Source organism: Phocoena phocoena, chromosome 4 (assembly GCF_963924675.1).
Source record: "Phocoena phocoena chromosome 4, mPhoPho1.1, whole genome shotgun sequence".
Lineage (NCBI taxonomy): Eukaryota > Metazoa > Chordata > Mammalia > Artiodactyla > Phocoenidae > Phocoena > Phocoena phocoena.
In genome coordinates, this window is record NC_089222.1 from 78,286,655 (window position 1) to 78,310,428 (window position 23,774).

At 37.4% G+C, this 23,774-nt stretch overlaps 1 protein-coding gene across 1 annotated transcript; it reads left to right on the forward strand.

Moving 5' to 3' along the window:
- Positions 1–954: 954 nt before the first annotated feature.
- Positions 955–22,510, forward strand: MIX23 (mitochondrial matrix import factor 23). The gene is made up of 5 exons (XM_065876873.1): positions 955–1,005; positions 10,656–10,781; positions 15,457–15,603; positions 20,265–20,324; positions 22,460–22,510. Exons 1-5 carry the CDS (start codon positions 955–957, stop codon positions 22,508–22,510), a joined length of 435 nt encoding a protein of 144 aa, XP_065732945.1.
- The last annotated feature ends 1,264 nt before the right edge of the window (positions 22,511–23,774 follow it).

The following is a 23,774-nucleotide window of genomic DNA, read 5'->3' on the forward strand; positions in this document are numbered from 1 at the left end:
TGGTTGAGAGTTCGCCTGTTGATGCAGGGGACCCGGGTTCGTGCCTCGCTCCGCGAAGATCCCACGTACCGCGGAGCGGCTAGGCCCGTGAGCCATGGCCGCTGAGCTTGCGCGTCCGGAGCCTGTGCTCCGCAACGGGAAAGAACACAACAGCGAGAGGCCCGCGTACCGCAAAAAAAAACAAAAAAGGAGAAAAGTAATATGCTTACTAAGTAGGACTTTTGTGACCTGTAGACCCCGAAATCACCCTGCCTAGATAAATCAGTATTTCAGTACATTTTCAGTATTTTCAATGAATGTGTACATGCCTTTTTCAAAACTGCGTAATTGGGTTCTTAGTGACCAGTGGCCTTCATCTCTTGGTTGGCTTTAGCGAGTAACTCTCAGGCTACCTGAGAAATTCACATGTATGCTTCCTATGTTGTTTTCTATTTGCCTATTTTTATAAAACTAAACATTTCATTATTTCCACACCTAAACACCTTATTCAACCCTTACCCCCCACTGCCATCAATGTCTTTTCTTGACATTTCTTGGTGGGCGCAAATTCTTAAAGAACAAAAGCCCCTCTGCTCAAGCGTTGGGACGGGAGGGTTAAGAAAAACCTCACTTCTACTTGAGAGTTCCTTCTCAAACCACGTTGTTGGTGCGACCAGGAAACTGTTTCCCTTTTTGTTAAGTAAATGGGATTGGAGTAAAACGATCCCTTCAAGTTCTGACATTCTTCGATCTATGCACCTGGGCCAGTTCCAGGAGGACATGTTTAAAGCACAGGAGTGAAAAGAAGGATAGCAGCGTTACGGGTTTACATGTGGGCGAGGCTAAGGGGAAAAGACAAACCTCGAGCTCAGCTTTCTTGCTGAGATTCCTCTCAATATTTTTTGTTAGGCGGTGCCGCGGACAGCTTTGCTTCGCGATGATTGGCTCGCGGCGGGGGCCTCGTGTGTGTCCAATATGGCGGCGCCCAGTGGCGGTGTGAACTGTGAGGAGTTCGCCGAGTTCCAGGTGACGGGGTTTTCCTCACGCGGCAGGCGTGACCTTCCTTTTGTCCCCGGACCCTGTTCCCTATTCTGGCCTGGGAGGGAGTGCGGACCAGTTGTGGCAAAAGCGGATATTTCCAAACTCCTTTTTCGAGACATTGGAGGTCATGGGGGCGCGGGCTTGGCCTTAGGGAGCGAGGCTGCTGCCTTGGGGTCATGGATCTCCCAGGCCTTGAGTAACTGCACCCAGAAACTCCAGTGGTTCCTCGGTGGCAAAGCCGAGTCCGGCCGGGTGGGTAAGGATTGCAACAACCATTTAGTCATTCTCTGAACTCAGTTCTTAGTCTCTGTCATTCCCCTCCTGTTTAAAGCTGAGTATTTATAGGAGAGAAGAAAGTGAAGGAAAGCTTATTTACTTGATAAAACAAAACAAAAAAATTGTACGAGTTTCAGTATTTTGATGGGTCAGAACGTTTGGAGGTTTGAAGGGTCGATTAATCCTAGTACCTGCGCTGGTTCTCTGCCTTCCCAACCATTAGAGAAAATGTAACATTTAAGAAAAAGGTTATGTCTTTTATATATTCAAACACCAGAGGTCTAGGGCTGATTATTAACCCACGAATTAAAGAACAGGGGGTCTGGATTTTGACGAAGTTGCAATGAAAGTTATCTGTTCCAATGTAAGCATAAGTGCTGCTGTCTTGATAATAGTGTGGAATTTAAAAATGAAGAAAAATGTATTTTTAACTAAAGATAATGAAAAATCATTTCACGTATCACTGACCTCTGTAGTAAGCTGTGTGCTTGCATCCGTTTTTAGGGAGTGATATTCTTGAAGATAATCTCAACAGATTGAATTATTTGACAAACATCATTTGGTCAAAGAAGTTTCTGTGGAGTCTTTCCAGCATTATATACACCCTTTTCACCACTTCAGCTGCGCAGATTAGATCAGCACAACAGCAGCAGACTTCAAATGTGATCATGTGATCAAAGTGCCTAACAAATATTTGTAAAAATCTTAAATAAGGTAGAAAAAAGACTGTTGGATTCTAAGGTTAACCAGCCCATTTGTGGCCTTGGTCTTGTCACGTTAGTCCTGTGATTTAACTTGGGTTAATGAGCTCAGATAATTGAGCTATGATAGCCTTAAAGTTTATCTGAAAGAACCCTGGTTAGGGAGTTGGATGTTCTGGGTTCTAGTACTACTTCTGCCATTAACAGCTTTGGGACCTTGAGCTAATCACCTGACCCCTTCCATAATTAACTTTTGAATCTGTAAAATAAGATTATGTTAAATAACATTTAAAATGGCTTCCATCTCTATAATTATTTAAATCTCTAAAATCAAATTTCAAAGGATCTCTTTGAGCTGTTGAAACATTCAACAGTGCTTAAAAGAACACTTTCATTTTCTTTTGGAAGTTCAGATGAGATGTTGTAAGTGGGCAAAAGCTAAACTGTCTTGCAGAACCATTTTATTCACAGAGATAATGTAAATTAATGTAAATTAAAAAGTCATAAAATGAATCTCATTAGTGAAACCTGGAGAAGTTTTTAGATTGTTTCTCTAGGACTTTTCCAAATGTGTGGTTTATAATGGAGAATACCCTGGGTTAAAAGTCAGAAGATCAGGTTTTCCAGAGCTGGCCTTGGCATATCATTTAACTTCATTGTGAATGAGTATAAGAACTTTTGCCCCTACTGCTTCAGAGGCATACAAATGTAAAAAAATGTATCTGAAAATAAAATTTTAGTATAACATTTACATTTAAATGAATTTTGTAAAATTATAAACTGTAGTTAACTGGCACACTCACAAGTTATTAATCAAAGTTTATGTTTTTTAGAGCTGTGAAACCATTACATTTTGTATGTAGGTACCTTATATGTGAAAAGCACTGCACTGAATACTGTGGAAGAGAAACAGAAAATTGTGTACTTTTTATTATAAAGATTTAGTTACTTTTTCCCCAGAATTTTATTATGAAGATGTTGAAACACTGTAGAAAGCTCAAAGAATTTTACAATGAATACTCATGTACCCACTGTGTAGGTTCTACAGTGATTCACTGTATTTACTAAATCACATACCATCCCTCAATCTGTCCGTCAATCCACCTTTTTTATTTTTAATTTTTGATGCATTTCAAAGTAAGTTGCTACCTCATCACTGTATCCTCATATGACCTCTGTGTGCACACAGAGGGAGAGAGATCTCTGGTGTTTCTTCCTCTTACAATGACACCAGTTCTATGGGATTAGTGTCCCACCCTTATGACCTCATTTAACCTTAATTACCTCCCTAAAGGCGCTGTCTCCAAAAACAGTCACACTGGGTGTTACGGCTTCAACATACGAAATTGGGGGCAGGAGGGGGGCCGAGGGGGGACACTGTTCAGTCCATAACAGAAACCTGCTAGGTATCAGGCACTTGGAGAGACTGAGTGGGCAGGATATAAGACAAGGAACTCAAGCAGAGATATAAAACGTGTAGAGGATATTTAGAATATGAACACAATGCTGTAACAGTTCAGAGAGAATTAAGTCAATAGATGGTAATTGAGTTGTACCAGAGGTGGACAGAACCAGGAGAATTCTAGGTAGAAGGAATAGTATATAGGCAGAAAGTTTTATATATTGGGGGGGATATAGCAAATTGCTGGAATTCAGAATTTGCACAGGAGCACATTGGGATTACACAAAAGATTGGAACCAGGTTATGAAAGGCCTTGAATGCCAAGTGTGAGGTTAGGGAGTCAGTGAGCAGAGGGGGTGAATTGATCAAAAATGTTTTAGGAAGATTTATTACCACGCCCACAGTCTTCGTTAGCGCCCTATCATTTTTGCAATTAGCTTTGCTGTAGCTCTTCTTATCTTCAGTCATTCCTTTCTCTAATATATCTCCCCTTCAAAATGCTATGGCTTCATACTGTTATCTTCTAAATTTTAGGATCTGAACCATGCATCTAATTTCAAGATTATACGACTAAGTCTAAACTACTTAACATGACATACAAGTCCTTTTAAAATCCAATCCCAAAGTGCCTCTGCTTAGTTAACTCTCACCACTGCCCGTATTCATACATACTTCTCTCTCCCCAACCCCTGCCACTTCCAATGTACATTTGAACCCTGCTGTCCAGCCACATAGGCCTACTTTTCCCTGAACACATGATGTTTTGTCATTTCTGTGTGCTTTTTTCCACTTAACACTCTGAAATCCCTTCTTCCTGACTCTGAGACCCAGTTCATATATCACCTGAGGAAAATCAACTAAGTATTCCTAGAATGTTTAAGTCTTGGTATTTCTGGTAAGAATATTTATTTATTTACACACAATTGATTCTGAGTTGTTTGGTAATTAGGTACAGACTAAATAGACTATTTTCTAGCATCAGTGATGGTATCTTTTGCAGCATACCTAGCTGCTCCCTGTTCCCTTGCCTAGGAGTGCAGAGGACCGCACAGGACTCTGGCAGTTGTAGGCAAGTCTATATTTCTGGCTTGGGGGAAGCACAGTGTGAGCATTGTTATGAAAATGGAGTTTGAGGAGCCAGAAAGAGCACCATGTGAATGGGATCTACTTCTGGGTACCTTCAGGCAGAGAGTGAGGAGAAGAAAGGTTAAGAAATTTCAGATCATTCTGTGGAGTACATTTTAATTTTACTGTTAAGTAGTAGACCTTTTACCACCCCCCCCCCCCCGTGTACTCTAAAAGCGTCCCAAAATAATAAAAAGAATTTATCTAAGGAGTAACCTTAGGAATAGAGTATAGTATAATTGTAGGGGCAGTAGAAAATTTTCTCCACCCCTCCCTGCTGCTAGATATGGTCAGTCCTTCAGTACTGAAATTGCCTTCCAAGAGGGTGAGATTTTCACCCCACAGTTAAAGGTAATACATAAAATGCAATTCCAAGGTAAGTGCCTGAATAAAGGGTTAGCCTAAAGTTAGAGATTCATGATATATCAGAATTTCTTGTTGTTTTGAGGAGAAAGGAGAAGCTGGAGGCACTACAAAGTTTGGAGAGTTATCTTCTGCTGTTCTTTGACACTTAGAAGCTGATTAGGGTTCCAGCTCCTATACAAAGATGTAGTCTTCAGAGAGCCACTGAACTGTGTATATTTCTGTATTATCTCTGTGGACTTGTGTTGCAGTTTGTTGTATGCTATCTGCTCAGGGGTGTCTTCTTTATATTTTCTTGGTGAATTTGTGAGAGAGAGGGTATGCCATTGGAACTAAGTATCAGGTAGGTAGTTAGTAATTCCTTATGAATGACACATATAGTTTAATGGCAGCACTTATGTGCCTGTATTAACCTTCATCTGCTCTCAGTCTGTGAGGGTACCCAGGCTTTTCTCTAGACCCCCTTGGAGTTGCCTTAAGAGCTCTGGCACCTTTTGTACTGTAAAGAAATTTGTGCCTAGTGAGGTAGTTTATAGTTCTTTTCCTTCTCCTTTTGCAATTTAGAAAGAAATTCCTTCCTGAGCCTTACCCCTTTTCCCCCCTTATCTTTAGCTTTCCTAGTATCTTTTCTGTGATAGTTAAAAGTAGCTTACAGTTCTCAACAATTCCTGAACAAGTGCACTATCAGTTTGTCATATTATCTCGAATTCAACACTGTACAGTAGAGCTTTCTGTGATGGTGGAAACTTGTGCTGTCCAGTATGGTAGCCGCTAGCAGTATGTGGCTCTTGAGCACTTGAAATGTAGCTCGTGCAATTGAACAATTTTGATTAAAATAACCTCATTTTATTTAGAGGTTAGATTAGATAGAGGTTATATAGATAGCTGGTGTCTTTCATATTAAAAACCAAGCTCTAGATCATATATTGATGATTCTTTAGCACACAGAGAACACATATTTGAAAATTCACATTTGTAAGACTGAAATTGTTTGATTTATTACCTAGCTAATGCCAATAAATTCCCATTGCTGTAAGGAACTTAACAGTATGTCCAAATTGTTTTATTGGAGGGAAAATTGGCTGTATTGCTAATGATCAGACTCAAAACTAGTTAAAGTTCAAAGTAAATCAAAACTCTAGGAAATGATAAAATCTTTCACCTGCGTCAGTCTTCTAACCTCTTTGCATCTACTCTTGTTTCTCTCTAATCCATTTTCCACACTTTAATTCTTTAACTTAGGCAATCATTTCAGAATACAAATCAGATCATGTAACTCCACTGTATTTAAACACTTCATTGGTTCCCTATTGCTTTCAGGAAAAAGACTAAAATCCTATAACATGATCTGTAATGGTGGACCTCATTTTACACCATGCTTTCTCTTATTCTCTGTACTTAAGCCACATTAACTTTTCAGTCCATTAAACACTCTATTTAAATGACTCTTGTGAAATCACCCATAGTTTCCATCCTGCTAAATCTAAAAAGTTAATTTCTGTCCACATCTTTATTGACTTCCTAGTAACATTCAAAACAGTTGACCGTTTCCTTCTTGAAACCTTTCTTCTTCTGACTTCTGTGACATCTCAGTCTTTCTCCTGTAGTTTTAGATGCTAGAGTTCCTTCTTGATCGTTAACCCCCTTTATTCGCTACAGTCTCCCTCAGTGATCTCTTCTTGTTTCATGGCTTTAAAAACATTAATTTGGGGAATTCCCTGGCAGTCCAGTTGTTAGGACTCCAGGCTCTCATTGCTGAGGGTCCAGGTTCAATCCCTGATCAGGGAACTAAGATCCCGCAAGCCGTGCAGCATGCAGGCATGCATAAATAAATAAATAAAATTTGTTAATATAAGTTCAGCCCAGTTCAGTGTCAGACTGGTATATTCAACTTTCTGCTTAACTTTTTTATTCATATCTAACAGGCATCTCAAACTTCACACGTTCAAAACAGAATTTTTTAAAAAAACTTGTTATTTTACAAAATTTCAAATTTCACAAAAGGAGAGAGAGTACCATGAATCCCTGTGTACTCATCTTTCAGTTCCAACAATCAGTTCATGGCCACTCTTGTTTCATTTATATACTACCATTTTCCCCATCCTAACCAGATTATTTTGAAGCACATCCCAGGTAGATCTTTTGTTCTGTAAATATTTCAGTCTTTATTTCTAAAAGGTTACAATTTTAAACAATACCAGTGTCGCAAACAATTAACAATAATCCTAAATGTAAAATATCCTGAGTCAGAGTAGGATCTTGATCTTCCCACTCCTTCCAAATCTTTTCCTCTCTCATTCTCTCCCCACCATTAATTAATGACTCTACCATCCATTCGGTTGCTCAGGTCTCAATCCTAAGCGTCATTCTGTTTTCTTTTCTTATCCCCCATCACCAATTCATCAGCAAGTCCTATCAGCTCTCTCTTCAAAATATATCCTGAATCCAACTTCTCCCTGATTCCACTGCTACCTCTTTGTCTCTTGCCTAGACCACCAGAGTAGTCTGCTGAATGATCACCCTGTTTCCATTCTCCACATAGCAGTCGAAGTTATCTTTTAAAAAATTAATCGTTATATCATTCCCTTGCCTAAAACCCTGTTGCCTTTAGGAAAAAACCCTTAATTGTTTCTGTTGTCTCTACTGTCCTTTATTTTCTCCTCAACTCTGATCTCACCTAATACCACTCTTTCCCTTATTCACTTCCAGCCCACTTGCCGCCTTTTAGTTCTTCAAACATCCCCAAGTTTGTTCTTGCCTCTTAATTTTTGACTTGTTCCCCCAGATGTCCTTTTAGTTGGCTTATTTATATCACTCAGATCTCAGCTCAAATGTTATGTCCTGGAGAAGCCTTCCTTGATCTCCCTATCTAAAGTATTAGCCCCCTCAGCCCCACCTAGTCATTCTTCATCCCATTACCAGTTTTCTTTTTTGTAGTACTTTTCAGTACTGAAATTATCTCATTTATTGCGGTACTTGTTTATTGTCTCTCTCCCCCTCTGAGAATTTTGCTCCATAAGAGCAAGGGCCTTTTCTATTTTATTCACCATTATAGCCCTGGTGTTTAGAATGGTGCCTAACCAGTAGACATTAGTAAGTATTTTTTGAATGAAGAGTGAGTTAATGAATCAACTCTGTGGTCTCTCTAATTGCTGCATATGTTTAAAGAAGAAAGATTGCTGAGGACTCTCAGTCAAGGAAAGCCTTATCTAAAAGATATAATGTAAACCTTGGCCTCAGGATCAGTTCGATTTAGAGAGAGGGAAAGACGAGAGGGATTTTAAAGGTTTTTTTCTGGTTTTGTTTTAATAGGCAAGTTGTAGGAGGTAAAGTTGGCAAGGAAGGTCCCTGTTTGCTATTTACCTATTTTTTGACTCTAAATAGTACTGCCGCTGTTTGTTTGAAATTTGCCACTTACTGACATTATATATCCTCTACTGTACATAAAACATTATTTTAAATTGTGGTTGCTTAGTGAATATGTTAAGATTATCCCCTAAGAATTCCAGTTTACAGAGAATCTTGATACTATTGACGAAAATAGAAAGATACAAGAAGAGGGGATGAGACAGTGAAGTTGGTTTTAGATCTGATGTTTGCCTGTTTTTATTAGTCTAAATTATGAGCCTTCTACAAGCTGTTTTGCTTCTAGATTGGGTTCTAGAAAAGGGCATTAAATTACTAATTAAAGATTAATAGCCTGGTAGGAATAGAATCTAGGCTGCAGACAGACTGAATGGCCTAAATGGTTATTATAATTGGAAACGCCTAGCTGTTAATTATGAGGGAAATGGTCAAATAAGTTGTGATACCTCTACAGAACAGAATATTTATGCACCTATTAAAAATGTCTTCAAGGTAACAAGGGAAGAATGCTCATAATTCCATAAAGTAAAACTTTTAAATGTTATACAATACCTCAATTTGATAAAAATATTTGCAGATATGTATAGAAAAAACTGAACACAACATTGTAAAGCAACCATACTCCAATAAAAATTAATTTAAAAATATGGATGATTCTATTTTCTTTAAATTTTTTTCTAATTTTTCCAAAATGATTGTGTAATACTTTAATCATAATAAAAGTTTATTTTAACAGATGGATGATACAGCATAGGGAATATAGCCAATATTTTTTAATAACTTTAAATTTGGTATAATCTATAAAAATACTGAATCATTACATTGTATGTTTGAAATTAATAGAATATTGTAAATCAACTATAATTCAATAAAAATGAATGGTAACTATAACTAATTCACAATCATAGGATTAAATAATGTATGCAAATCGCACTCCTGCCAATTTTCAGATTAAAATCTGTCTTTTTTTTTTTTTGTGGTACGCGGGCCTCTCACTGCTGTGGCCTCTCCCGTTGCGGAGCACAGGCTCCGGATGTACAGTCCCAGTGCCATGGCTCACGGGCCCAGCCGCTCTGTGGCATGTGGGATCTTCCCGGACCGGGGCACGAACCCGTGTTCCCTGCATCGGCAGGCGGACTCTCAACCACTGCACCACCAGGGAAGCCCAAAATCTGTCATTTTTAATATGACCAAAAAAAAAAAGGATGAAAGGAATGAAGAAGTTGATTTCAGTGATGGATTTAAGTTTGGCAAAGAAATAGGTTCATATGTTGAACGAAGTAGAGGATCAAGCAAAGATGCTTTTAATACACATTAATATTGAATGTTAACTTCCTGGATGTTTTCATTAGGTATAGTCGTAGTATTATACACTTCTGTTTTCTTAATGATTTTTCTGTGATTGTGTTTTGTTTTGTTTTGTGGGGCCAGGGTGAGGTAAGGGTGGATTAAAAGAGAAAGAAAGGGGTATACTACTAGAAACCTTTTCTAGAGTTTATATCATCTGCAGACAGAAGGTAGCTGATGCCCAGCCTTTGTCTAGTGACAAGTGAAAAGAAGCACCCTAATCAAAATGTGGGGAGAAGGGACTATGCTGTGTTGGTATACTCATCAGGGTCTTTCTAAGTTCCCTGCCCTTTTGGTATTATTTTTATTTTGATTGGGTTTTGAGAGTTGGAGCCTCTTTTAGAGGAGAGAGATCCTTGGGAAATGTGAACTTGGGTAACTGAGAAAAGGTAAAACTACTTGTTCTATGAACAAGAAAGCCACAAAGAGATTGATTCCTTTTCTAGCAGTATACTTTATTTTTGTTACAAAAATAATACACAATCGTAGTAAAAAACTAAGAAAAAGCCTGAAAGGAAAAAAAGCTTGAAAAGATATAGATTAACGTCTGCCCGTTAATCACTGCTGATAGTTTCTTGTGTATCTTTCTAGGAAATTTCTGTCTAGCACCACATTTTAGAATGATAGACAAAGAGGGAACAGAGCAAGCAATGATGCTGGGTTGTTTTGGACAAGTTGAGGTAATCAAATTCAGTAGAATCCTTTATTGGCTGTATGCTGGAGATGGAAAGAACACAGTGTTTGCTAAGCACCGTGCCGGAACATGGGGTTTACAAATGAATGAAACCATCTTTACACTTAAGATGATCACAGTGGGACCAAGGAAAGAGTTGTGCCAATTGTTAGAATTACTATTACATAACCTACCTCTCATTCTTGTAAAAAAGATTTTTCTGTGGTTGCACTATATATAGTGTGGTTTCCCCACTCCTAATTCACAGGGTTGTAACATATCCAAGAGCTTTATTTATTTATTTAGTTTTGCTTAAATGGTCTTTTTTTAACCACTTAACTTTCCATTCAAGTTACTATTCTTTTATTTTAAATATATATAGGAATTACTCAAGGTGATGAGGACGATTGATGACAGAATAGTACATGAATTAAACACTACGGTTCCAACAGCTTCCTTTGCAGGGAAAATTGATGCCAGCCAAACCTGTAAACAACTTTATGAGTCTGTAAGTGTATCTTTTGAGTCTTTTCTTTTGTGCTTCCTTTATGCCTTTCTCTGTAGGCAAAATAAGAAAACAATTGACATAATTAAACTGTGGATGCAAGAATGGAATCTTCATGTTTTCTTGCCCACACCTGAGGGTATATATAAGTTTTGATCTGGTTTCTACAAACTAAAGAAAATGTGTGATCTTAAGTACAAGTCTGGGTAGAGACAGTTCTAAGGAATGAAAGCAGCCTTTTTTTGACCCCCTCCTGAGCAGCCTTTAACTTAAGGAAAGCTTATGCTTCAAGGAATGAAGGAGAAAGTGAAACAGTCAAGTACAATAAAACAGTGAAACAAGAGCAGGATCTTTGAATGAATCAATCTTAAGAAGCTAGACACCTGATTTAAGGAAGAATTAAAACCCTTCACACTTTTTATCAATATATCTTCTATCTTCCCTGACTCATCAGGAAAGGGAAAAGAAGCATTTGGTAGGAGAGAAGGAAAAGCCACAGATAAATTGTCCTTTTCTGAGGCTTTGGTTTCTCAAGTATATATTTTTTCATTGCCTCTTAAAGATCCCCTTTATTTCTCTTTTTTAATTTCTAAAAGTGAAAGGAAATAACGATGTAGCTAAGCATTTTTTATAGCTTACTTATTTTTTTTCATTAATTTGGAAGCTGATATATGGCGTTTGCTCTTTTAGGCTCTACCAGAAGATTACTGTATTACTTAAAATCTAAAGTCAGTTTCTCAATTATGAAAAAAAAATGAGTTTTGGATAAACTTATTCATATCACTTAAATTCAAAGTAGTAACTGCTGATTTTTTTTCTGCTTTTATGTGAAAGTATGTTACTTTGTTGAGTGGTCAGGTAATTCTTGTGGCTTCATAAAATTGTAAGGACGGGGGCTTTAAGGAGTAGACTCCAGTATTGGGAGTAGAGAGCATGGGTCCAAGGCCTAATTTATTATGAGGTTCGACAGTTCACTTAGTTTCTTTGGGTAGCTCTGTCTAAAGAACTATTGGTAGAAGTTTGTAATGGCTTTAGTGATCCACCTCACTACCCATATATATATAATCTCTATAATCTATTCAATTGTTTCCATTTAGAATCTTTTTATTAACCTAGAGGTTTATAGTATAGCGATTAACAACATGGATTCCAACAACATAGATTAAATCTCACCTCTGCTACTTCCTAGCTGGGTGACCTTGAAATAACCTCTGAGTCAGTTTCCTTATTTGTAAAATAGTATCAGAAAAGTATCCGGTCAATTGTTAGAGGATTAAATGAGTTAATATAAAGTGCTTACTGTACTAAATGTTTTACATATAAATGCTGCTTCTCTTATTGTTGTTATTATTTCTTATTCCTTTGTTGAACCAGGATAAACTGGCATGCTAAATTTGGAACCTTTCTGTTTTAGATATTCTTGTGTATGTGTTTGGGTTTTTCTCCATCTGTATTCTAGAGGGATCCAGCAACATGAATGTATGTAAAGGATTATTTATCAAGTAGCTCTGTTCCAGGGGTTGAGCCTGCAATAGAGCACCCATGCTAACAAGTACTACTGAGTTCCCTTAGATATTGTCTCAGTTAAGAAGTGGAACTCTGTGACATGTCCAAGTTGTTTACGGTCACCCTGACTGTCTTTAGTCCCTGACCCTTCCTTTTATAGTCGATGAAGGAATATTTGTGCACTCTAATGATAATACTTCTTCATAGGAGAAGATAAGCAAAGTTATTATAAAGCACTGATTTTAGAAATTCCAAATTTTAAAAATATAATCTTAGTAAAAATGAAATAATTTCAGTAAGATTCCCTTATTAGAGCATATTCCCTCAATATATGAAGTTTTCCTTTATTGTTTAGTTTCAAGGTAAACATAAAAATCAATACTGAACAGTTAAAGAGTTTATGAACTTGGAACAGTGCTTTACAAATGCAAAACTGTTACCAGTGTCATAATGATTGATTTAGAGTAATTCTTAAAGCTATCTCTTTAATATAATGAACTTTTGGACTATGTTTAAAAAGTATGCTTCTTACATCCTTTTGTCAGAAGTTCTGGAGGAAGATTTAAAACACACAAAAAATGCTGTGACAAAAACTTATTAACTTTTTTTGCAATTGAGGTATAGTTGATGTACAATATTACATAAGTTTCAGGTGTACAACATACTGATTCACAATATTTAAGTGTTTTGCTTTTAATGATAGTTAAACTAAGGGTCGTTGTTAGGATTCTAAAATGATGTTTGGGAAATTTAGAATTAACCTTTGTTCTAGAAAGAAAAACACCAAAAAACTATAATCAGGAAAATGACATTCTGTTTCCCTTAAAGGCAAAAAGCATTATTTTAAAATAATGATTAAAAGGTAGTAGGTGAAAATTTCAGACTAAAAGAAGTTCTCAAAGTTGTGGTAAAATAAAACTGGGAAGTCCTAGATATACCCCCTTTAGACTAGTTTTGAATCATTCTCCTGCCCCACCCCAAGTGTCTTCATTTCAGAATTGCTTACCCCAAATCAAAGGAAGTATGGTTATGTTATGGTTATATTTCTCCTCTAACCAAAGTTTTACTTTACTGAGTTTCTTAATTTTATCTCAGTTCATTTATAAGCACTTTAGGTATCAGAAATAATTCTCTTATGACCAAATCCTCAAGCATCTGATACTAATGAGCTAATAAGCCTGGGTTCATGTTATTTTTTCTCTAGTAGGCTTATGTCACCCCATCTGTTACTAGTTATCAAGCGTCCTCATTTCTTTGACATATATGTACAGAAAGAAGTCCATGCATATTCCTCTTGCATATGCTCTTAGTTTTGAATTTTATTGAAGGATGGTCATGAAAACAGACCACAATAATTGATAATACTGAGTAAAAGGTGATTTGCCCAGTAATTCCTGTTCACATAGAAGTGGGTTCACAGTGGGGCTAATCTGAAGGAAATGTAAGCAGGTGAGGGTAGGAGGGTAGTCTGCATCTAGAAGTGTATCCACAGGTAAGGGGCCAAGCTAACGAGGGGAATAATGGAGGAAAGCCCAGCCAAGGAAGGAAACTGTGTGGAGAGAGACCAAAAGAAAGATACTGAACATTTTAATAAAATGTACAAAATTTGAAATTGATTTTAAAATGCAGACAGAAAAATGAGAATATTGTGATAGACTTCTAGTTGGTACTAATGCTGTTTCACTAATTGCTGGGGGGTTAGACAAAATATCAAAGTAATTAAATAGCATCTGGTATCTGAGCAATGTACTGAGTCATGTTGCCCCTAAATTTTAGAGGTGGAAAGGATATTAGTGATTATTTACTCATAATCCATAATTTTCCAAAAGAAGAAACTGAAGCCTGTAACAGAAGCAGCATATTAGCTAATAAATATGGGCCTTGAGGCTGTCCTTGTGAACCCTAAATGTTACACTGAAAAAAATTAGCTTATTAGAGAAATATACTATAGGTGGGATTAACGTCTGTTATGAAATTCCCTCCCTTCACATGGGTACAACTTTTAACTAATGCACTTTTAGTATTCCCCTCTAGAAATATAAAGGTTTATTCTTTTCTGGTGTGTATTAGACCAGTAGTTCTCAACCACGGGGTCCCAATATGACCATTTAAGAGCTGTATTTCAAATAACTTATGAGGAATGCCTATAGAATGGTTGTTAGTCCCATATTTTATATAAAATATATATAATGGATTATTTCTATACAGCCATCACTAGCATAGCATTGGGATATTCCCCCTTCAGAGGGGAGAAGGAATGATATAACGTGATTAAATGGAGCAAGCCAACACTTAAATTTTAGTTGGAGGTGAACCACTGTTATTATGCACCATTAATTATAATGACGATTGCATATTATTTTAGTATTTTGCTCTGCCTCCACCCCAAGTTTTGGGGGTATCTTCAGAATTTGGCTATGATCATGGGAGTATGTTTGAATTGAAACATGACTATCATAATTAATGAAACAAGGCAGAAAATAGATGCAAATTATTGTATTGGATTTGTTACATTAAGATGAAGGCTAATAATTGCTCTGTTTGTCATCCTTTACTCTCCGTCAGCACACACAATTGATGGAATCAGTGACCTCCACTTCATGTACAATTTTTCCTTGTTAGTACTTAAAGTTTAAAATCTTGAAAAGGGTTCTATCTGACATAGGTAAATGTAGCATTCTTTGTTTTTCTTTATTGTAACTAAGAGCTTCTCTATATCACTTACTTTATAATTTTTTGCACTGTTGACAACATGAGGCTGAAAAAAACAATGAAAGAACAAAAAGAGAACAGCAATAGGAAGTGGCCCAGAAGGTGTGTGAGGGTGGGTGTAGGGTAGAGGAACACACAGGTGCAAGAAGGGGAGAGAAGGGAGTGTAGGAAGGAGACTGAGATGAATCAAAGCGCAGCGCAAGGAGTGCAGGAAGAGGAGCAGGAAGGCCTGGGAGCTTAGTGAGGAAGAGGACGGCCCAACCTCTTCACTTTCACCCTCACAGCTGCTGCCTTTGAGCTGGCTCATTCAGCACAATCTTCTCTTCCACAGATTCAGTTTTTAAAAACTGTTTTAGAAAGTATTACATTTCTGTAGCCTAAAAAAGTTTTTTTAAAACACTGAAATGTGACAAATTGGTGTGATTTTTTTTTTTCTCATTTCCTTCTTTTGTTCTTTTAGTTGATGGCGGCTCATGCCAGTAGGGACCGAGTCATAAAAAACTGTATAGCTCAGACCTCATCAGTAGTAAAACAGCTCCGAGAAGAGAGAGAAAAGAATTTGGACAATTTAACATTATTAAAGCAACTTAGAAAAGAACAGACAAAGGTAAGTTGAACAGGGTTTACATTTCTGAGGCAAGGTTTCCAAACTTAGCCTTCAAAATAAAGCCAGTTTTTAATATGAAAAACTCAGAGTAAGAGATGGTTATTACTTAAAACAAAATGATTAGGAGATTAGTACTTCATTTTTAATGGGCTTTATTTTATTACATTTCAATACTAATTGGTAAATTAATGTGCATTTCATGAACGTATGGAGTGTAGCAAGTTTTAGCTAAAAGAAGCATGTAATCATGTTATTTCCATTCCTTTATATATTCCACAAAGATACAAGGATTAATATAGACCAACACCACATCAAAAAGTCTAGGGAAATCACATCTGTATCTATGTTTTGAAGCTTGACTTGAGAAGAAACGTTTTTTAAATATATTTACATTTTGAAAATATTTACCTCTGGTTTCAGCTGTAGAAATCTGCTGAAATGTAATATAGATATTTAACTTCAGGATATTACCCCCTTCTGCCATAAAAGTATAGTACTATTTAAATATAACCAGGGCCACCAGAACCTCATTATGTTTATTTCTTTGCTGTGGAGAGGGTGGTATGGGTCTTTGACTCTTTTCAGACTCTCCTTTGTTTCCACTTCATCTCCCATGCCTGCCATTTTCCCTTTTAGGAGAACACCAAGTGTCCAGTGAGTTCTATGTCAGAGCAAGCTTTATTTTCCCAAAGTCAGCCGTCATGTAGATGGGGTGTGGACCTCAGAGTAGAGTTAATGAAGCAGAGCTATTTCTTTATAGCCCTTAAACGTGACACGTCAAGAAAACAGTTGAAGTGTATGCCATATTTTATTTTGTGGACTGCATTGCTGTCTTTTGAGGAGGGTGGGGGTGGGAGGGGGCCTTCAGGGGTAACTTTTTCTTCTGATACCATTTCAAACTTACAGAAAAGTTGCATGAACAGTACAAGGAAGTCCCATATACCCTTTACGTATATTCACCTATTTACATTTTGCTCCACCTGCTTTACAGTTCATTCTCTCTACTCTTCTTTCCCCCTCCATCCTTCCCTCCCTCTTTCCCTGTCTTCCTCCCCCTCCCCCATACACATTTTTTTTTCCTTTACCATTTTGAGAATATGCTGGGCACATTATACTCCTTTACCCCTACATATGTTGGTTATTTCCTAAGAACAAGGGCTTTTCCTTACATGACCACTGTATAATTATCAAAATCACGTCTGTATTTTAAGATGGTGTAACAGGCGACTTACTGATCCTTACATGTCAGGTGACTGAAAATGCAGTGAGATGGAATCATGTTTTCATACCGAACAACTTGTGAAGTTTGCTCTTTGTTTAGTAGATGTAGCCAAACTTTGAAAAAGGGATCTTGCTGTCTCTCAAGCCTTTGTTCTGCTGCTGCACACAGGTGTGCACTTTCTTAGTCATCCCATTGATGCAGTGTGTTTCACTGGATACAGGATTCATCCACTGTCTTTTCTGTTCTCTTTGTTCATGACAACTGCTTCAGCCCTGTGTTCCACACCTGCTCATTCATCAGCCAGTGGTGGGTTCTTCAGACAGTGAACTTAGGCTATAATGGTCATCTTAGCCTACCCTCCATGTTGATGAAGGCTTATAGATAAATTATAGAAAGCTGGTTAAGATCTAGTATTTTTGGATTTTGTATTTTAACAGGCTCTTGAAGTATTGACAAAGGAAAGTGCAGGGCAGGGCTGTTAAATTAGAAACTGAAAAATGATTATTTGCAAATTAAGTCAGACAAAGAATAGAGTGACTCTTGTCAGCAGAGTGCAAAGTTCAAAAACCAGTGTGAGTGTTTGTGAGTGATATGTCACACAATTTTGTCTGCCCTCTGTTCTGCCCATATGCCTTTAGAGCCCAGCACAGTCACTGTAAGGAGGAGTTTTAGAAACCAGCCAGTGAGTTATGAAAGGTAGTTTTCTGGCCTGTGATACTGCATAGGACTAGAGTAGAAGTTAACCATGAGTAGTAGTATTTAAGCAAATAAGGAAACTTGACTTTCTTTTTCAAGTTTGCTATGGAGATTATAGAATCAGAAAGAGTCAGCTCTTGGAGATGTTCCAGCTCTACCTCTTCATTTTCTATATATGGAAACAGACTTAGAGATACTGACATCCCCAGAGTCACAAGCTAGTACGTGGTAGAACTGGGACCTTATAACCCATCTCATCTTACTCTAAATTCAGTCAGTGTTTTTACCTTAAGTTGTGACTAAGAGTCAAATTCTGATTACTTTAGTGAACAATTTATTTACATACAGTGATGCCCGTCTGAAAGTTCCCAGTTCTTTACCTGAATCCTTACCTCAGAAAAAGCACATTCCTTGCTGGAACTATGTACCTGCTGTCACCTCTTAGTAGCCTTTGAGATGAAGTTTACCTGTTTAAGACCCAGAGCCTCAAAAACAACCATCTCGGGACTTCCCTGGTGGTGCAGGGGTTAAGAATCCGCCTGCCAATGCAGGGAACTCGGGTTCGAGCCCTGGTCCAGGAAGATCCCACATGCCGCGGAGCAACTAAGCCCGTGTCAATGAAGACCCAACACAACCAAAAATAAATAAATAAATAAATTTATTTAAAAAAAAAAAAACCATCTCAAAGGTAGCATTTTGTTGTTGGCACTGAAATTGCATTAGAAGCTGGCTGTAATATCTGCGGTGTTCAAGAATAGAAAAAACATGGATTGTAAAGCCAGACAGCTCTAAAGAAATAATCCCATCTACCATTTGGAGGTTTTGTAACCTTGTAAATTAATTGTTCTGAAACTTCTGATTTTCAGTTTGTAAAATGGAATTGATACATAGTAACTCCTTATATTTTCTTTTTTTGGTGAGGATTAAATTGTATAATATATGTAAGAGCTTGCATATTGACTGATAATGAAGTAGCAGTTTCTTTCCTTTTTGAGTCGCTGGGACTCCGTATTTGTTATATTAATCCTCTTTACAATATCCCCCCCAACCAGTGGTTTCCACCTTTTGTTTAACCAGTATTAAGGGGGTTGAGGGGATATACAGTCTTATGTGGCAGTGCATTCTCTTTTTGGACAGTTGTAATTGTTCAGAGATTTTCTTACTTAGTGTGAAAATCTGTCTCCTTGTAGCATGTAATTACTGTTCCTTAATCTTCCCTCTGGATAAGTCTAAACCCATTTCTACACAACATCCCTTTAAATATTTGAGAGCAATTATGAATACTGTCTTAGTGGCCTGTTGTAACACTGTTCTTTAAAGTTGTTACTTCTTTGGCAGAAAGTCCAGGCTCTGACAGAGCAGTGAAGCTTTAATGATTTCTGGGTCGATATAATTGATTAAAATCTGAAACCAAGGTTGCTGTGATGTAAGCAGGTGGGCTTCCTCAGGCTTGTTACTACTCCACAGCACATTAGAAATGCAGTCCTTCCCCTTGTTCATGGTTTCAATCCTATATACTGGCCCATACTCTGACAGCAGTTTTGAGTCTACGAAGGGAGTTTACAAGGAGCGTTGGATCAGTACCACATCCAGTCTTATTAGTGTTATATGCATATTTCTCAAACCTCCTGCCTGAGTTGTACTCCTAATTTATGGTTAGGTTCTTTGGTCTGGGTACCTAACTCATGGTTGCCCAGAATCCCTCTGGCATTTTGTTCCCAGATCTCCTGGCCTGGGTCTTGACTTTGGCCTGAAGAAATCATCCTGCTTTTAACCTCTTGGCTGCCTCAACCTGTACTGCTTTTTTTCTCCTAATTTTCCTGAATATTTTCAGGTTCTCCTCCTGGAATTGGTTAGCTTCTTTCCTTTCAGGTCTCTCTGACCAGAGGCAACTAGGAGATGATGGGCCTGCCATCTGGACCTGGCAATAGAATTGGCTACGTTTTTGATGGAGTGATTAGGTTGGCAGTTAAAAAGAAAGACTAGCATTTTTAGCCTCACACCTCTGGCTGTACGGTTAAGGTATGGAAAACTCATCCCTTTCTCAATTACTTGAGCTTTATATATTCTTCTTCTCTGTTTTTCTTCCTGTTTCTTTTTTCTTTTATTCAAATCAGGTTGCCACCTCCTTGTCCTTTTTTTTGTTCGTCTGTGCTATCTTTGCAAATCTATGTAGTAGGATCAATAACTAGAACTGGAGTTATTGAGTTAAAGGACATGTGAATTTACATTTTTGGTAAGTCTTACCAAATTGCTCTCCATAGAAGTTGAAACAATTTGTACTCCTACTAAAAATATATGTGAGTGTATCTTTCCCCATACCGTCACTAATACTAGGTTTTATCAGACATCAGATTTCTTGTATTAAAATTTTTTTTGTCATATTATGGCTTAATTTACATTTCTTCATACATGAATAAAATTGTACATTTTAAAAATAGGTTTATTGGCCATTTGTTTTCTTTCTGTGAACTACCTGGACATTTGAGATTTTTTTTTTTTAAAAGCTCAAGGTGATTATAACATGCAGCAAAGCTTGAGAACTATGGCTTTATACGATTTAGCAACTGATCAAATATGAGGAGAACAGCTATGTCAAAGAAGGTTTTGAAATCTGGCCTAAGTATTACCATTAATAAGGAATGCAGGAGCAGCAGCTGGTTTTGTTAGGAAAACATAGAGTTTGGTTTTAGTTCTTTAATTTAAATTTTTGTAACTTCATTTTTGTTTTCCTTTCTTGCAGTTGAAATGGATGCAGTCAGAACTGAATGTTGAAGAAGTGGTAAATGACAGGAGCTGGAAGGTATAAAATAATGTTGGTTCTTGGAGAGAACTAGGAGGGGAAGCAGAACTAGCAAAGGGAAACCAAGGGAGGGGGGAGGCAAAGAGTGCCTTGGGCAGTTAAGAATAATAAAGATCCTTCATTTACAAGCAATTGAAGGCTTTAACTTTTTTTGGGGGGGGGCGGTGCAGGTTGTGTTTAGAATCCAAGTTAGAGCCATCTTACAAAAAGTAGCTTTACAGTCATATGGTAGAGTTGCATGATCGTCATGGGAACAGAATTGGAGACATTCGGTATGTTTCCTAATACTAATTATGGGCTATTTGATATTTAGAGTTATTAGTTGTTAACTTAGAACCTTCAACCAGGTTATTTGTTCAAGTTAGCTTTTCTGAGCTCAGTTACTTTCCATAAATTTTCATATCATTATCCTTCACAGTTGTTTGTTTTCTAACATATCTGATCGTGAAACTTTGTTTGTATGTAGTTTTACTGGTATTTGATAATAGGGCTTTTTATGGCTTCTAGATTCACATGCTCCTTATTACCACCTACGTGATTCTAATTAGGAATTAGATTGGGGGACCAGGATCCCAGGACTTTACATGTAGTTAAAAATCACAAAATTCTACACTATTGATACTATGTATAAAATAGATAACTAATGAGAACATACTGTATAGCACAGGGAACTCTATTCAGTGCTCTGTGGTGACCTAAATAGGAAGGAAATCCAAAAAAGAGGGGATGTATGTATATGTATAGCTGATTCACTTTGCTGTACAGTAGAAATTAACACAACTTTGTAAAGCAACTATAGTCCAATAAAACTTAAAAAAAATTACAAAATTCCAACTTTAGTTTTCTGAAAAAGTATGTCTGCACATCCTCTCTAAAACTTCAAAGATTTCCAAAGGGCAAAATCTATTAAATCTGAAAGAATGAACTGAAAATTGTTTTACCCTTTGAAATTAACCAGTGGAATGGGGCTGGATCCAGAGAGAGGTTAACTGAACCAAAAACTGGAGTGTACTGGACTTCCCTGGTGGCGCAGTGGTTGAGAGTCCGCCTGCCGATGCAGGGGATGCAGGTTCGTGCCCCGGTTCGGGAAGATCCCACATGCTGCGGAGCGGCTGGGCCCGTGAGCCATGGCCTCTGAGCCTGCGCGTCCGGAGCCTGTGCTCCACGACGGGAGAGGCCACAACAGTGAGAGGCCCGCGTACCGCAAAAAAAACAAAACAAAACTGGAGTGTACCAACTTGCAGAGCCGTGAATAAACTGTGAAATACAAATCGATTTCCTTTGCTTTATCACATTTCTTTATCCTATCCTCTTTGCCGAGATTTCTTATTTCTGCCCTTTCCACCTACGTGATAAGGTGTTTGCTCCTTGAAAGCACACACATTTCCCCCTTTATCAGACAAATGGAAGTATGTTGTCTACACTTTGTTTTTTTCCCTTAATATATCTTGGAGATCTTTTCAAATCAGAACATAAAGAACTTCCTGATTTTTTATGCTTGCTTATATCCCATTGAATGGATGTACCAAAATTGTTATTTGACATAGTCCCACATGACACGTAATAATAGAATGTTCTTTTAACATTATGATACGTTATTTGTTTAGTTTTTAGGAAGCAAGATAAATAGAATAAAACATTATATAAATTTATACAGTTTAGCAAAAGACTGGACTCCCTTCAAGTATATCTCCATGTGAGAAGGATCTGGCCCTCATTTAGAAAAGCATGACAGATATCTAAATAAAATCTACATTATAAAAGGATTTTTAAAAAGCTTTATCTTAAAGTTAATTTAGATATTTTTGTCTGACTGTCCAAACTATGTCCAGAATATGGAACTAGCATATTTGTTAGTTTACCAAATAAGCTAGCTTGTGATGATTTTTTCCTTGAATAATTTAAATTTTATTAAAATATTAAAATTATCATATAAATGAATATCAAGGCCTTCTTAGCTCTTAGCACCTAGTAAGTCAGTTTGAACCAGTGAGGAAACACCTCTGTTTCCTAAACCTGTTGACCTGGGACAAGAAAAGGTTATATCCACCTGACCCATGCCAAATTTAATTGAATTCCAGGCCTGATTTATACAGGATGACTCAGTGACCTTTGTTTCTGTTCACATATCTTAGGTGTTTAATGAACGCTGCCGAATTCACTTCAAGCCTCCAAAGAATGAATAAAAAGATACTTTTTTAAAAAAAGGACCGGGTCATCTCATAAGAGTTAAGCATGACAGACATCAACATGGTGGGCTTCCCAGGAAGATTTCTGAGCCAACAATCCAAGACCTTTTGTTGATTTCAGCCCCACTTACCCAAGACCTCAAGTATAAATAATTCTGATAATTATGGAGAAATCAACTGCTATTTTATACTGATTCTGTAAAAAAAACCAAAAACAAAACAACAAAAAAAAAAAGATATTTTGTAACTATTAAAATAATTTTCTGACTCAGTGTACATAATTATTTGATTGTTTTCCAAGTTGAGGCAGTAAGTTCTTGTAAGAGAATTTAAATACAATTTTAATATCTGATTTGATTTATATTGTACCTTTTTGAATTTTACGAATTTATTGGCATGAGCATAGACCTTTTTGGTCATTGATAGTTTTATCTCTTTAGGTTTATTGCTCTTAAGTTAAAGGGCAGTAATATAGGCTGGATACTGTCCAAAGAAATTCTCTTAGTACCTTAACTTACCTCATTTTCATATGCAAAAACTAATATTGGGTGGAAATATTTTCCTGGATAATGTTTCCGTGGACCATGAAAAGGAAAGCAAAGTAAAACAAATTCAGAAAATGGAAAAGTAGAGGAGGGCTTGCATAATGGTATTCTAGTACAGGATGATTGTATTCGTTTTCTGTTGCTGTTTAACAAGTTTAGCAGCTTAAAATCACCCCTGTTTATTATTTTAGAGTTCTGTAGGTCAGAAGGCTAGGAAGCCTTGACTGAGTTCTCTGCCTGGGGTCTCACAGGCTGAAATCAAGTTGTGGCCCAGACTGGGCTCTTGTCTGGAGTCTCCAGGGGAAGAATCTGCTTCCAGGCTCATTCAGATCCTTTCGGTTGTAAGAAGAGAAGTCCCTGTTTCCTTGCTGCCTGTCATGGGCCACTCTAAGCTCCTGAAAGCCACCCATATTTCTTGACACCATGGTCCTCTCCCTTTTCAAGCTAGCAACAGTGCATTGAATCCTCATTCTTGGAATCTGACTTCCTTTTCTGCTATAGACAGACTGCTTTTAAAGGGTTTGTGTGTTTATATTAGTTTTACCATAATAATCTTCCTTTTTATTACCTCAAGAGTCAACTGATTACAACTTTAATCATACCTGCAAATCCCTTTTGCTGGGAAATGTGACATCACAGATGTAATGTCTCATATTCACAGTCTGAGGGATTAGAGTGGGACATTTTGGAGAGTCATTCTAGGACTCTGCTTACCA

Bases quoted from the DNA above. Each gene is read 5' to 3' on its own strand.
- MIX23 (XM_065876873.1), top strand. From the start codon at position 955: ATGGCGGCGCCCAGTGGCGGTGTGAACTGTGAGGAGTTCGCCGAGTTC. The intron at 1,006-10,655 runs GTGACGGGGTTT...AAATATATATAG, and splicing joins AGGAGTTCGCCGAGTTCCAG to GAATTACTCAAGGTGATGAG. The intron at 15,604-20,264 runs GTAAGTTGAACA...CCTTTCTTGCAG, and splicing joins TTAGAAAAGAACAGACAAAG to TTGAAATGGATGCAGTCAGA.